The sequence below is a fragment of the Mustela putorius genome, unplaced genomic scaffold (genome assembly GCF_011764305.1).
Source record: "Mustela putorius furo isolate JIRA1106 unplaced genomic scaffold, ASM1176430v1.1 tig00000224_pilon_pilon_pilon, whole genome shotgun sequence".
NCBI classification, from domain to species: domain Eukaryota; kingdom Metazoa; phylum Chordata; class Mammalia; order Carnivora; family Mustelidae; genus Mustela; species Mustela putorius.
In genome coordinates this window covers 9,053,372-9,066,907 of record NW_025421321.1, presented here as the reverse complement: position 1 = coordinate 9,066,907, position 13,536 = coordinate 9,053,372, and the positions used below count along the sequence as shown (strand labels likewise).

Genomic DNA, 13,536 nt, shown 5'->3' with positions numbered 1-13,536 from the left:
GGATTTGAGGTGGCTGTTTATAGCTCGTGCCAGAAGTTTGCCAGTGAAAATAAAGACAGACAGATACAGGAAGCACGAAGAGGTCATTTTATCCGACAAAGATTTGTTCACCCGTCTCATGTGGCTAATGAGATGTATAATCTGTAACACCAAGGAGATGGTGAGTTCAAAACATTCAGGGGAAACTGGTGAATTATGCAGGAGGTTGAGGGAATGTGGTGTGTGTGTTTTCTCTCGCATTTTTTTTTAGACTGCCACTCTTCTGTGGTAATTTGTTGTCATTTGGTCACTTTAACTGCTGACTATTCCAAGCATTTTTTTGTGTGTGTGATTAAGGAAACTACTCTTTCCCAGATAGGTGGTGTTATCCTTTCTATACAACCAGACTGTTTGCTAAGCACAGTATAAAATCCAGATATTTCTGTGTCCTTGAAATAGGAGTGAATTTGTTAGTGGGTACAGAGAGTGGCCTGATGCTGCTGGACAGAAGTGGCCAAGGAAAGGTATATCCTCTGATTAACCGAAGACGATTTCAACAGATGGATGTCCTTGAAGGCTTGAATGTCTTGGTGACAATATCTGGTAAGTGTTCATTTAGTAAAGCACTAAACTTCCATTAGCTTTTTTTTTTTTAAGATGTTATTTATTTATTTGAGAGAGAGTGTGAGCTAGAGAGGGCATAAGCAGGGGTGGGGGCAGAGGGAGAAGGAGAAGCAGAAGCATACTCCCCATTGAGCAGGGAGCCGGATGCAGAGTTTGATCCCAGCACCCTGGGGTCCTGACCTGAGCCAAAGGCAGATGCTTAACCAACTGAGCCACCCCGATGCTCCTAGCTTATTTTTTGAAGTAATGGCTAAATGAGGTATAACCATATAGCATGGTTTTACAATAAGGTGATAGAAAAATGTATTCAGATGTGACTGACAAGTACGCAGTGGATCTGTTGCCCCTCTAAAGAGCAGTGTGGAGAAGCACAGGGATGTGCACTGTCTAGTAGAACCCTCCCCTGGGAGCGCTCTTGGCCCCGATGCTTGTCCGCCTCAACGCGGCTTCTCCAGCATGTAGGTCTGTACCCACTTTCACCCACAGGACTTTCCTTCATGCAGAAGGCATTGTGCTCTGCCACGATGGTAAAAAGTACTATATTGTGTTTTCTTAAATCAGTTAACACTTTTCTTTTTCTTTCTAAAAGAAAGAGTTTTTTTTTTTCATTTGTGTAATACATGTTCATTCGAGAAAATAAGAAACTAGTGCAGAAAAGCAAGTAGGAGAAATGAAAAGTCAACCAGAGATACTCTATCTATTGATTCTTCAGTTTCAACTTCTCATTTTTAAGCATATACACACTCAATATAGACTTAAGGGGGGGAAATCTGGATAAAAATGGTTATGCAACATTTCAAACATACAGAAAATAATAATAATGAGAGAATAACTACATAATAATGACACCCACATACTGATGTGTTACTTCTAACAGGTGTTAAATACTTACTCTTGTACCTGCGTTTAGCATCCCCTGCCCCATCTAGATGCCATGGTACCCACTGTCCTGAAGTGAGGGTGTATCTTTCTCATTCAGGTTTGTCCAGATCATGTGACTTGCTCTTTCCATGTCATTAATCATTTCCCCAGGATACCTTTTTTTACCTGGCTATAGAGTATTTCTTTGCATATATACTCTAAAATTTATTTACTTCTCTTTGAAGCCTTTTAGATTATCACTTTTTTCCCCTCTCATGTTAACATTTTCACATACATCTTGTAGCTTACTTAACCATTGTGTATATATATCCATGTTGCATAAATAATAATTTGTATTATTGCTGGAGTCAAGAGTATGCAAAATTGAAACACTTGAAATAGGTCTTATAATAACCAGCAGCAACTGTGATTTAATACTTGCTAACTCGGCTTCTTCTATTTGTTTATATGTAACATTTCTCAGAGTTATTTTAGTTTTCAAATGGGCTTTTGGTTCTAAGTGAAGGGCCTTTGTTAAAATGCAGTTATTTCTCCATCCATCTCACACTTCAGTGAGGAAACAACCATTTATAACTTGACTGCTGATGGGGGGAGTGGGTTTAAAATTAGAGGAAAAATAAATCTGCTAAAAATGATTTAAACTTCATTTTGTGATCCAGTGAACAAGAAGATTTATGGGGATCATGGATCAGCTGATACCAGTAATAATTTTTTGGTCTACTTTTCTGTATTCTTTTCTCTTTTGTAATGGTTTCTACAATCAGGAAAGTAATACATGTTAATTGTAGGAAGCTTCAAAAATAGAAAAAACTTGGAAGAATAAAACAAAATACTACCCCATCTCAAAGGCAGCTCTTGTTGACTTTTTAAAAATATTTCTTCCTCATTTTTTTAAAGATTTTATTTACATATTAGAGAGAAAGAGGGACAGCGTGAGAGAAAGAAAGAGAGCACGAGCGCAAGCAGGAGAAAGGGCAGAGGAAGAGGGGAAAGCAGGCTCCCTGTTGAGTGGACCCTGGGATCATCACCTGAGCCCAAAGAGATACTTAACTGAGCCATTCAGGTGCCCCTCCTCCTTCTCATTTCTATAAATATTTATCACAATAAGGGAATGAAATGCTATATATATAAAGCTACATGGTTTTTGTTTCATTTAACATTTTATTGAATATTTTTCCATATTCAAAAAGTCTTCAAAACTTAAAAATATTAAACTATAGGATGTAATAAAGTATAATTATAAGTATATACAGCTCAGTGAATTGTCACAAGCATCCTAGGATGGTTAAAATCCATTCACCTGCCCTGGTGAAGAAATGTAGCAATCCTAAGTAGGCCAAAATCTCTCCTGCAATACCCACTCTGCTGCCTCCCAGTCCTTGCCCATCCTGGTCCACACAGGGAAGCACTATCCTTTAAGATTATACCTTAGATTGGTTTTACCTTGTTTGAAGTGAATTGATATAAAATGGTAAAAGAGTAAGCATTTTTTTGTGTCTGGCTGTGTTTTTTTTATAAGATCATCTTTAGGTTTACAGAAAAGCTGAACGGGAAATACAGACAATTCCCATATTACCCCCCACTTCCAGTTTTCCCTATTATCTGCATTAGTGTAGTATATTTATTGTTAGTCGATGAACCAGCATTGACAGTATTATTAACCAAAGTTTGTAGTTTATACTGAGGTTCATTCATTGTGTTGTACAGTTTAGTAGATTCTGACAAACACCTAATTATCTACCATTACAGACTAATTTCACTGCCCTAAAAATCCCCCGTGCTCCACCTATTCATCTCTCCCCCAAAGTCCCTGGCAACAACTGATTTTTTTTTTTTAAACCTAACTATATAACCTCCAGAATGTCATATTTGGGATCATATAGTATATAGCCTTTTCAGACTGGCCTCTTTCTTTAGCAATATTTATATTTAAAGTTCTTCCGTGTCTTTTCATGACTTTGATGGTATATTTCTTTTTATTGCTGAATAATCTGTTGTGTGGATGTGCCACTTTGTTTATCTGGTCACTTATTTAAAGACCTCTTGGTTGCTTCCACATTTTAGCAATTAGGAATAAAGCTGCTATAAATATCATGTGTTTAGTTAAATACCTAGGAGCATGATTGCTGGAACGTAAGATAAGGTAACATTTAGCTTTGTAAGAAATAGCCAGCCTGTCTTCTGAAGCAGCTGTATCATTTTGAGTTCCTACAGGCCACAGATGAAGAGTCCCTTTTGGTCCACAACCACATTAGTGTTTGATGTTAATGGTGCTTTGGATTAGTGTATTAGTGAGTCATTATTGTTTTAATTTTTAATCCCTGATGACGTGATGTTGAGTATCTTTTCACCTGTTGGTCATCTTTAGTGAGATATCTGTTAAGGTCATTTCTCTATTTTATAATTGGGTTATTTGTTTTTTCTTACTGTTGAGTTGTAAGAGTTCTTTTTATATTTTGGATGCAAGTCCTTTAGTTTTGCAAATATTTTTTCCCTCAGTTTGTGGCTTCTCTGTCTATTCTCTTAACAGTGTCTTCTGCAGAACAGAAGTTTTTAATTTTAATGAGGTCTAACTTACCAGTTTTTTTCTTTCATGGATTAGGCTTTGGTGTTGTATCTAAAAAGTCATTGCCAAATCCAAGGAGACTGTCCCTAGATTTTCTTCTATATTATCCTCTAGAAGATTTATGGTTTTGCATTTCATATTTAGGTCTATGATCCATTTTGAGTTGATCTTTGTGAAAGGTTCAAAGTCTACAAATTCATTATTTTCGTATGTGGATGTTCAATTGGTCTAGCAATGATTATTGAAAAGACCAACCTTTTTCCATTGAATTGACTTGTTCCTTTGTCAAAGATTAGCCCATTATATTTGTGTGGGTCTATCTCTGGGCCCTCTGTTTTGTTCCATTGATCTGTTTTTTCTTTTTGCTAATACCTATTGTCTTGATTATTGTAACTTTATAGTAAATCTTGAAGTCACATAGTATCAGTCTTCCAAAGTTGCTCTTTTTCAATATTGTATTGACTGCTCTGGCTCTAGCCTTTCCATATAAACTTTGAAGTCAGTTTATCAATATGTATTAAATAACTTGATAGGGTTTTGATTGGGATTACACTGATTCCTTAGATGAGTAGAACTGATACTTTAGCAATGTTGTGTTTTATGCTTGACCACTGAATGTATCGCCAGCTGTTGAGATCCCTTTTAATTTCTTTCTTCAGAATTTTGTTTTACTAATAGAGATCTTATGTAGGGCTATTTTATTAGACATAATTAAGTATATCCTTTTTTGTCTTTAGTGCTTTTTTTTTTTTAAGGATTTATTTATTTTTTTAGAGAGAGAGAGTGGGGAGGAGTAGGGGAAGAGGGAGGGAATTTCAAGCAAACTCTGTCCAGCGTGTAGCCTGACACAGGTTGACACAGCCTGACAACCCTGAAATCATGACCTGAGCCAAAATCAAGAGTAAGCCACTCAGGTAACTGAGCCACTCAGGCCACCCCTGTTTTTAGTGCTTCTGCATAGATGGTGCTGTGTTTTCAATTTCAAGTTTCCAATTGCTTATTGCAAGTATATAGGAAAGCACTTGACTTAATATATGAATCTTGTAACTTGCAACCGTACTATAATCATTTTATTAGTTACAGGATTTTTTTTTAAACCAGTTCTTTGGTATTTTCTACTTACATAAGCCTATATTTCTTCCTTCCTGTTTTGTAGACCTTTTATTTCCTTTGTCCTATTGCATTAGCAAAGACATCTGATGTTTAGGAGTGGTAAGTGGAGGCACCCTTCCTTCATTCCTAAAGAGGAAAGTATCTAGTCTCTCACCTTTAAATATGGTATCCTCATAAGGTTTTTTTGTACTTGTTCTTTAGCAAATTGAAGCAGTTACCCCTCTCTTTCTGTTTGCTGTGAGTTTTTGATCATGAAGTGGATATTGGGATTTGTCAGCTGTTTTTTCTACATCTATTGATAGGATCATATGATTTTTCTTCTTAAGCTTGTTAATATGTTTAGTTTCTTCTATTCAGCATCGTTTTGTTGTTGCTTATAGAGCCTATTTTGTTCCATTTCATTTCTGTGTATGATTGTACCACAATTTATTCATTCTACTCTTGATACATGTTGTGTTTACTGTTCACAGCTCTTAGGAGCAATGCTGCTATGAACATTCTCATTTGGGGGCTCATACACACACATTTTTTTGGAGAAATTACTGGATCATAAGTAGGGTATGCATATATCCTACTTTACTAGATAATGTCAGACTTTTCAGAATGGTTCTAACAGTTTACAACACTAGTTTCTGAATTTCTAGTTACTCCACACCCTCCCTACTTTCAGTACTTTTGTTGTTGGTTTTTTAGTACCGCTGTTCTTTTTAATTCTAGAAACCCTGATAGACGTGTGAAATTTATATATCATCATGGTTTTAATATGCATTCATTAATTGACTATTGAGAGCAAGTACCTTTTTCACGTACTATGAGATAACCTCTTTTACCTGTTGTGGTCAATTGCCTACTTTTTCTATTGGGTTTTCTCTCTTCTAAATGATTTATAGGTTGTGAGTCCTCTGTCAGTTATGTAAGTTGCACACATCTCCACATTATGGTTTGCCTTTTGCTGGATCTGAGTCCCTGCCTAGGATGATTTATTTAATATTCCTATGCTGTCTAGTGGGACATAATAGCTACTCCAAAGAGTTTTGAGAATCAAAGGACATTATGCATGTGAAAACACCTTATAAGTTCTATTGGTTATATTGCTGTGCATGTGTTAACTTTATGGTTTATAGATACTGACTGTTTACATAAGTGTGAGTTCTGTATTTTTTTAAATTCTTTTCTTTTGGGGTGCCAGGGTGGCTTAGTTGGTTAAGCATCTGACTGTTGATTTCAGCTAAAGTCATGATCTCAGGGTGGTGAGCTTGAGCCCTGCATTAGGCTCTGCAGCAGGCGTGGAGCATGCTTAGGGTTCTCTCTCCCTCTATGTTGTCCTCTCAGTGTGTCTCTGTCTCTTTCAAATAAATAAATAAAATCTTTCCTTCTAATTCAGGCCTATGCTTGATAATAATTCTATAGGTTAGTCCATCTGAATAGCTTAAATTGAGGTGCTAGTAAAACACATAGAGGTGGTTTCCTTAGAAGGACATTTCTTTGCCTACTGTTGTTATTAATGATGATATCTACTTTGAATATGCATGTAAAATATTTATATTTGTTTTACTAGGCAAAAAGGATAAGTTACGTGTCTACTATTTGTCCTGGTTAAGAAACAAAATACTTCACAATGATCCAGAAGTTGAAAAGAAACAGGGTTGGACAACTGTGGGAGATTTGGAAGGATGTGTACACTATAAAGTTGGTAAGTTCCTGGAGAGTCAGGGGGGTTTTGTTTTGCAGGGTTTAGTTAGTGTTGTTTCTGATCCCCCAGCTCATTTCTGCAATTAAGTTTTCTAAGGCATCTTCTCAACCTGAAGTGCCATCTAGACTTATAGTGTACCTTTTAGCATAACACCGTTCATTTCTGCTGCTCACTCTTTCCTCACAGTTCATCTTGTAAGTGAGGCTTTTCACCCTTCTCTTTGACAGTCCATATTCTTCTCCACAAGCTGTGGCCACAAGAACCTCTCTCAGGAAACCTTGCCAAAGGAAAGCCAGCCAATTTGGATTCTTGCTTTGTGCTCTAGGCCTATTCTCCCATTTAGAGGACTTTGAGTCCTTGGCAGTCACTAATAGAAAGTTTGAGAGTTTGAACAAAAAGCTATGGCTTGTCGTTTTGAATGAAGTGCACTATGCAGAGCTACTGTGTTCTTAACTACTAAATGAGTCAGGCTGGCCAGCCAGTGTTTCATAGCAACTGTCTGTTTTGTTTTTTGTTTTTTGTTTTTTTCTTGTTGGCTTGCTTGCTGTGATTCTTACAAAATAAGAGTTCACAGGAATAAAACTAAAACAAATTTTTTATGTGTGAAAAAAATAAAAATACTGGTACTAATGTTGGAAATAAAGGGGAAATAATGGAGCTTAGCCAAATTAAACTTGTATGGGAGAGATGGTACATTATAATAGAATTTGAAATCGGAATTTGAGAAAAACAAGATATGGTCTCTATAAACCTATGACTGACTAACCTAAGGGTCTGTTATATACTGATTTCTGCTGATATGTTTTATTTTTTTCTGTTTATAAAGTATATGCTATAGTCATTTCCTCTGCTTCCAAGAATTTTACAGTCCTTGACATTTTCTTCTTATTTGTGTACTCTGTCTACAACTCTCATATCATTGATTAATAATGATTATAGGAGCCACCCCAATATTGGAATGATTCTATGTTACTAGAAAAGTAGTACTATCTCCTTGATTAAATCTTGGGATTAGGATTTTTTGTGTTGTGTTTATGTGAAAGAATTTTTGAGGTGTAATGAGTATCATCTAAGTCTAAATTTAATGAAACAGGTCAAAACAGGTGAAATGTATATGAATAGATTATCCTGCAAGGGGAGCTAGAGGCAAATGTTTTAGACAGTGCTGGGCTTTTCATTGAAACAAAACAGCAGTCCTCCGGCCTGTCATTCTTACAAAATGAATCAGAACATTTTCTGAGAAAAGAGTGTGTAATACCATTCATTCATTATCTTTGTACTTTCAGGAAATTATATTCCACTTATCAAGACCTGTACTGTACAGTATAGTTTACCATCAAGAAGAGGGGCTATTTAAATTAAATTAATTAACTTAAAATAAACTTTAAAATGTAGTTCCTTAGTGGCATTGGTACATTCCAGGTGGCTATCATATTAACAATACACACATATAAAACCTTTTGATCAAAAAAAGAAAACAAAACCTTTTGATCATTGTGGAAAATTTTATTGAACAGCACTGGTTTGGACAACCTCTTGTAATCATTTGTGTCTTGATATTAATGTCAATGATTTATTTGAATAGTGACAATATATGGAATTTAAGAAAGAGTGTTACGAAGTTAACAAGTCATCACTCATGTACAAAGGAATCTGTAGTAGTGTGACTTTGGGTAGCTTATAAAGAAACAGAGCTACATGTGTAATCAAAGGCCCTGAGAGCATCTGGGTTTTCTTTGTTTACAGTTCTGTGACCACACTTATTTTTTATTTATTTTTTTAATTTAAAAGTTGTTGGTTGATATATAGTGCACTATTGGTTTCTGGAGTAGCAGGCAGTGGTCCATCACTGATATACAATACCCAGAGAGTGTCTGTTTTCAAGCAGAGTTACTGGGCTGCAAGAGAACCACAACAGCTTTGTGAAGAAGGCATTTTCAACTAATTTCCTTTACTACTGCTCCTTTTTTATAGAACTTTTTAGGCAGAATTCAAGTAGTCACTACCTCTGTCAATCAGAAAGTGGTTCAAAGTGATACTTCACTGATAAACCACGCTCTTACCCTTTTGAAGTAATACTGAGTCCTTAAGACTTCAGAGTGGTATGGCTGACATTGTTCTTGATTGTTAAATATGTGCAATTTAAGAAATTAGGAACATTAATGAAACTACTCACTGATAGTAATCAGAGTATTGGAGTTGAGTCCCATACATCCCATACATTCAGGAACAGCCTGATTCAAACATAAAGTATTGGAAAAGGAAACTCTGAGATTTCATCTCTCAGTATTTTTCTCCTGTTGGCCTTAATGACTCAATAGAAGGCATATTTATAAAGTTTGCAGAAGACAACAGGCTTTGGATTTTCGTGTTGATTCTGACTTGTGCTTCTCTTGTTTTATTTTTGTTGTTTTCAGTAAAATATGAAAGAATCAAATTTCTGGTAATTGCTTTGAAGAATTCTGTGGAGGTCTATGCGTGGGCACCCAAGCCATATCACAAATTTATGGCCTTTAAGGTAATAGCATCATGTGTACTTACAAGTAGCATCAGCCATGCATGTGTAACCAAGAACCAGGGCATAAAACTCAAGTTTAAAAACTCTAAACAGTTAAAACTGATCATTAAAAAAAATTATGTAATGACATAGTGTATAACTATATCATAAGAGAGGTCATTTCCAATGTAATAAGCTTCACTGTCAGCTTTCTGAGTCCTCAGAATATGAGAAGGAGAAAGCTAAATATGTGGTAGGCACTTTGATTGAAATGTCAATATTGTCACAGAGGAAAGGACAAAATAACACCTTCTCTATGTAAAAAGTAGACTTTGACTTGCTACCTGAGGTCATGCATGTGTGTAAAGATTTAGATATAGTTTTTTTCTTTAAAGATTTTGTTTATTTGGCAGAGATCACAAGTAGGCAGAGAGAGAGGAGGAAGCCGACTCCTCCGCTGAGCAGAGAGCCCCACTTGGGATCCTGGGATTATGACCTGAGCAGAAGGCAGAGGCTTTAACCCACTGAGCCACCCACGCGCCCCTAGATACGTTTTTGATAACAAAAATGTACCCAACAGTAGGCAGCTTGAAGGTATATCTCAATAGAGTACTAAAAATTAGAGAAATTCTTCATAACATAAGGAATATGTACTAAGCATTAAATAGGAAAAGTAAATTTTAGGGGCGCCAGAGTGGCTCATTGGGTTTAAGCCTGTGCCTTCAGCTCAGGTCATGATCTCAGGGTCCTAGGATTGAGCCCCACATCGGGCTTTCTGCTCAGCGGGGAGCCTGCTTCCCCCTCTCTCTCTGCCTGCCTCTCTGCCTACTTGTGATCTCTCTCTCTCTCTCTCTCTGTCAAATAAAAAATTTTAAAAAATTCTTTAAATAGAAAAAGTAAGTTTTAAAATGTGAATACTCATTTTTGTTTAAGGGAAAAATCTTAGCAGTTTTCTCTGGATATTTTTAGTATTTTTTTTATAATTCTGGAGTTTACATTAGATACAAACTTATGAAATTCTTAGTTAAAATTAGTTAAAATGATACTACTATGACATTAGATATTACAAATAACTTGTATAGTAATATATATTAAATATTATAAATAACTCAATAACCTCATTTCTCTTATTAGGCAGAAAACCTTAAGCATCGTGAGGCTGTTTTAGTTCATATCAAGAAGTTAAGACTTTTTCATCCAAAATGATTCTATTCACTTATGTTTTTAATAGTTTTTGGTACATTTTATTAAGGAAGGGTACACTTCAAGTATTTGGAAAATTGACATATTTAGATTGTTTATTGCTTGATTCCCCAATTAAGCAGGATAAATGGAGTTACCATATTTGCTTTAAAAATAAATCCACATATTACTGACTAAAAGTAATTGGTAGGAAAATTGTAGTTCGCTTCTGCGATCTGGTCTTAATATCCTTTATGTACCAAGTGTACTCTCTGAGTTGCTTTTATAAGTATATTGCTTAAGTCTGTCTTGTAAGCTGTAGGTATTGATTCTAATGACGAACTGGGGTCACCCAGTCCGTTATAGGTCATGCAGGCTCTTCTGGTACATCGTTTCATTACTGTATCACCCTAGTCAAGAAATGAAAGTAGAAGTCTGTATGGTGACTATGATGACCTTACTAAAAGTTCTAAATATTTGACTCCTACAGCTCTTCCTCTTTCTCCATTACCTGCATTTGAATAGTTGAATAGTATACTACAGAAGGTCCTGATTATTTCCCGTTAGATGTATTTGTCAGCAAGGCAAACAACAGAGTGGAATTCTTGGGCCAACTAGGGAGAATTTGCAGCATCACTTGTGGAAGAATTGTCTTCCAGATGCTGATTGACAGACAAAAAAATAATAATAAACTTAAAAAGACTTATTTTCCAGAATATTTTTGTTTATGATTTTTGCCAGAGTGGCTCAGTAATTGAGTAACTGAGTGCCTAGGGTTTGGCTTCTCTAATTTGATCCATCAGAAATAAGTTCTACTCTGTCTTACTACTTCTCTCTTGGTAACTACTTTCTAGTCATTTGGAGAATTGGTACATAAGCCATTGCTGGTGGATCTCACTGTGGAGGAAGGCCAGAGGCTGAAAGTGATCTATGGATCCTGTGCTGGATTCCATGCTGTAGATGTGGATTCAGGATCCGTCTATGACATTTATCTACCAACACACGTAAGAAAGAACCCACACTCTATGGTTGGTTGACTGGCTTCATTTTGTTTTGACTTTTTCTTTACTCTGCTTAATGAACTAACACAAGCAGGGATTCCTTGCTTCCCCTTGGTATGGGGGTGAGTATTTAAACAATATGCCATTTTCAATAGCTAGCTGCATGCTCTGAGACAAGTGGAAATCCATTCTCCTGGCTCTGTGAGGCCCTCCTGAAAAACTGTTAGCCCTGGCTTTGACTAACATGGGATGGATGTGGGGCAGTTGCGGCAGGCCAGAACATCCCTGGGTTGGGAATGGTTTAGGGAACAAAATTTCTTAATGGAGTCCACAGTCCAGATATGTTTCAGGAGCTTCAGAAATGTGAACTCATAGAGTATAGGACCTGTAAAAGGTAGTCTTTGGTATATATGCTACATGGGTTTTCCAAAATTTTATTCAATTGCTATATATATTCACCAAGAATATAAACCAGTGCATTCACCAGGACAGTCTTTTGAGCACTTTTTTGGGGACAGAAATAACCACAAACCTGCTTCTCTATACTTTGTTCCTCTTCTGTAGATCCAGTGTAGCATCAAACCCCATGCAATCATCATCCTCCCCAACACAGATGGCATGGAGCTTCTGGTGTGCTATGAAGATGAAGGGGTTTATGTGAATACCTATGGAAGAATCACCAAGGATGTGGTCTTGCAGTGGGGGGAGATGCCAACATCTGTAGGTAAGTATCACTCGGGAAAAGGTAGCATTCGTGAGAGTGGAAGCCTTCTCTAAAACTGCATATATTTATCACAAGTTTTACCTATTGTTTAGAGTTTCTGGTCATTTGGCAGAATGGTTAGCAATAGATGGAGAGTAAAATTGTAGATTGTGGGACTGGTTATCATCTATTTTAAAACAAAATCCAAGTGATTATTGAGCACTTTTTAAAACTCTGGTCATTTAATCCTTAAGACATCCAGGGAATAGAACAGATGTTATTGACTGATTTGTGGAAAGTAAGGTGAGACAGAAAAAGGATAAGGGACTTTTTCTTTCAATTGGCAGAGCCACAGCTTGAAACACAGTCTCTTGATCTTCCAGTGTGCATTTAAGAAAAAAAAGGGGCAGAAAGGATGGTATCTGACATTTTCAATTTATATGCCCTGCCTCTTATGGTTCCATTGCAGTTAGTCACTGTCTCTCTTCCTCACTTCTTTCCTGCCTTCCTTATGACTGGTTTCATAAAAATATGAGCACAGAACTCTGTGCCCAGTGAATCCCTGCTCACGATAAGCATGAACCATCTCAGGAATTCAAATTACCACTTTGTAGGATAAGTTTTAAAAGGTTACAAAGGCAGAGTTCCTTAAAAACAAAAAAGTCATTAAATGGTAGACATTTAGGTGTGTGTATGTATTATGTGAGCTGCATCTTTTCATGGCTGTTTCCTTATCTTTAACAATTAAAATATGTTTGTCCCTCCCCCCCCAAAAAAAAGCATATATTCGATCCAATCAAACGATGGGCTGGGGAGAAAAGGCCATAGAGATCCGATCTGTGGAAACTGGTCACTTGGATGGTGTGTTTATGCACAAAAGGGCTCAAAGACTAAAATTCCTATGTGAACGCAACGACAAGGTAATGGTTTCCTTACAACTTCTTTTTAGCTGCTACTAGCTTTAATAATTGTTTATTTTCCATGGAGCTTGTTGAAGCCTTTTCCTGGGGTTTTTGATAGATTTTGAAATAAATTCATCAAGCAACATTTTAGTAGTGACTTTTTAGACCTGTTTATGGGGGGTGGGATATATTTTATTTTGTGTTTGCTTATAAGGGGACAAGAGATACTTAACTCCATGGGAGTCATTAGTGTTGGTTTGTTTTTGGTGGTTGTTTTTAACCCCATTAGGTGATCTGTGTGAGCTGTGTTTGGGTTTAGGGACAGGGAAGGTTAAAGCTGCTAATTTAAATGAATGGGATTCTTCTGTGACTGGAAGGAACCCCCTTGGAAATT

General features: G+C 36.5%; 1 protein-coding gene across 50 annotated transcripts in view; it reads left to right on the top strand.

Moving 5' to 3' along the window:
• The window catches only part of MAP4K4 (mitogen-activated protein kinase kinase kinase kinase 4), a 193,070-nt gene that overhangs the window by 175,801 nt on the left and 3,733 nt on the right, over positions 1 to 13,536 (top strand). For 32 of the 50 annotated variants that reach the window (XM_045077678.1, XM_045077686.1, XM_045077685.1 and 29 more), the window contains 6 exons: positions 439 to 582; positions 6,723 to 6,857; positions 9,275 to 9,375; positions 11,391 to 11,540; positions 12,102 to 12,261; positions 13,021 to 13,160. In XM_045077678.1, the coding sequence (XP_044933613.1) occupies positions 439 to 582; positions 6,723 to 6,857; positions 9,275 to 9,375; positions 11,391 to 11,540; positions 12,102 to 12,261; positions 13,021 to 13,160 (830 nt within the window). Of the gene's footprint in view, positions 1 to 438; positions 583 to 6,722; positions 6,858 to 9,274; positions 9,376 to 11,390; positions 11,565 to 12,101; positions 12,262 to 13,020; positions 13,161 to 13,536 lie in introns of all 50 variants that reach the window. The other 18 variants (XM_045077684.1, XM_045077676.1, XM_045077672.1 and 15 more) reach the window with 1 other exon arrangement.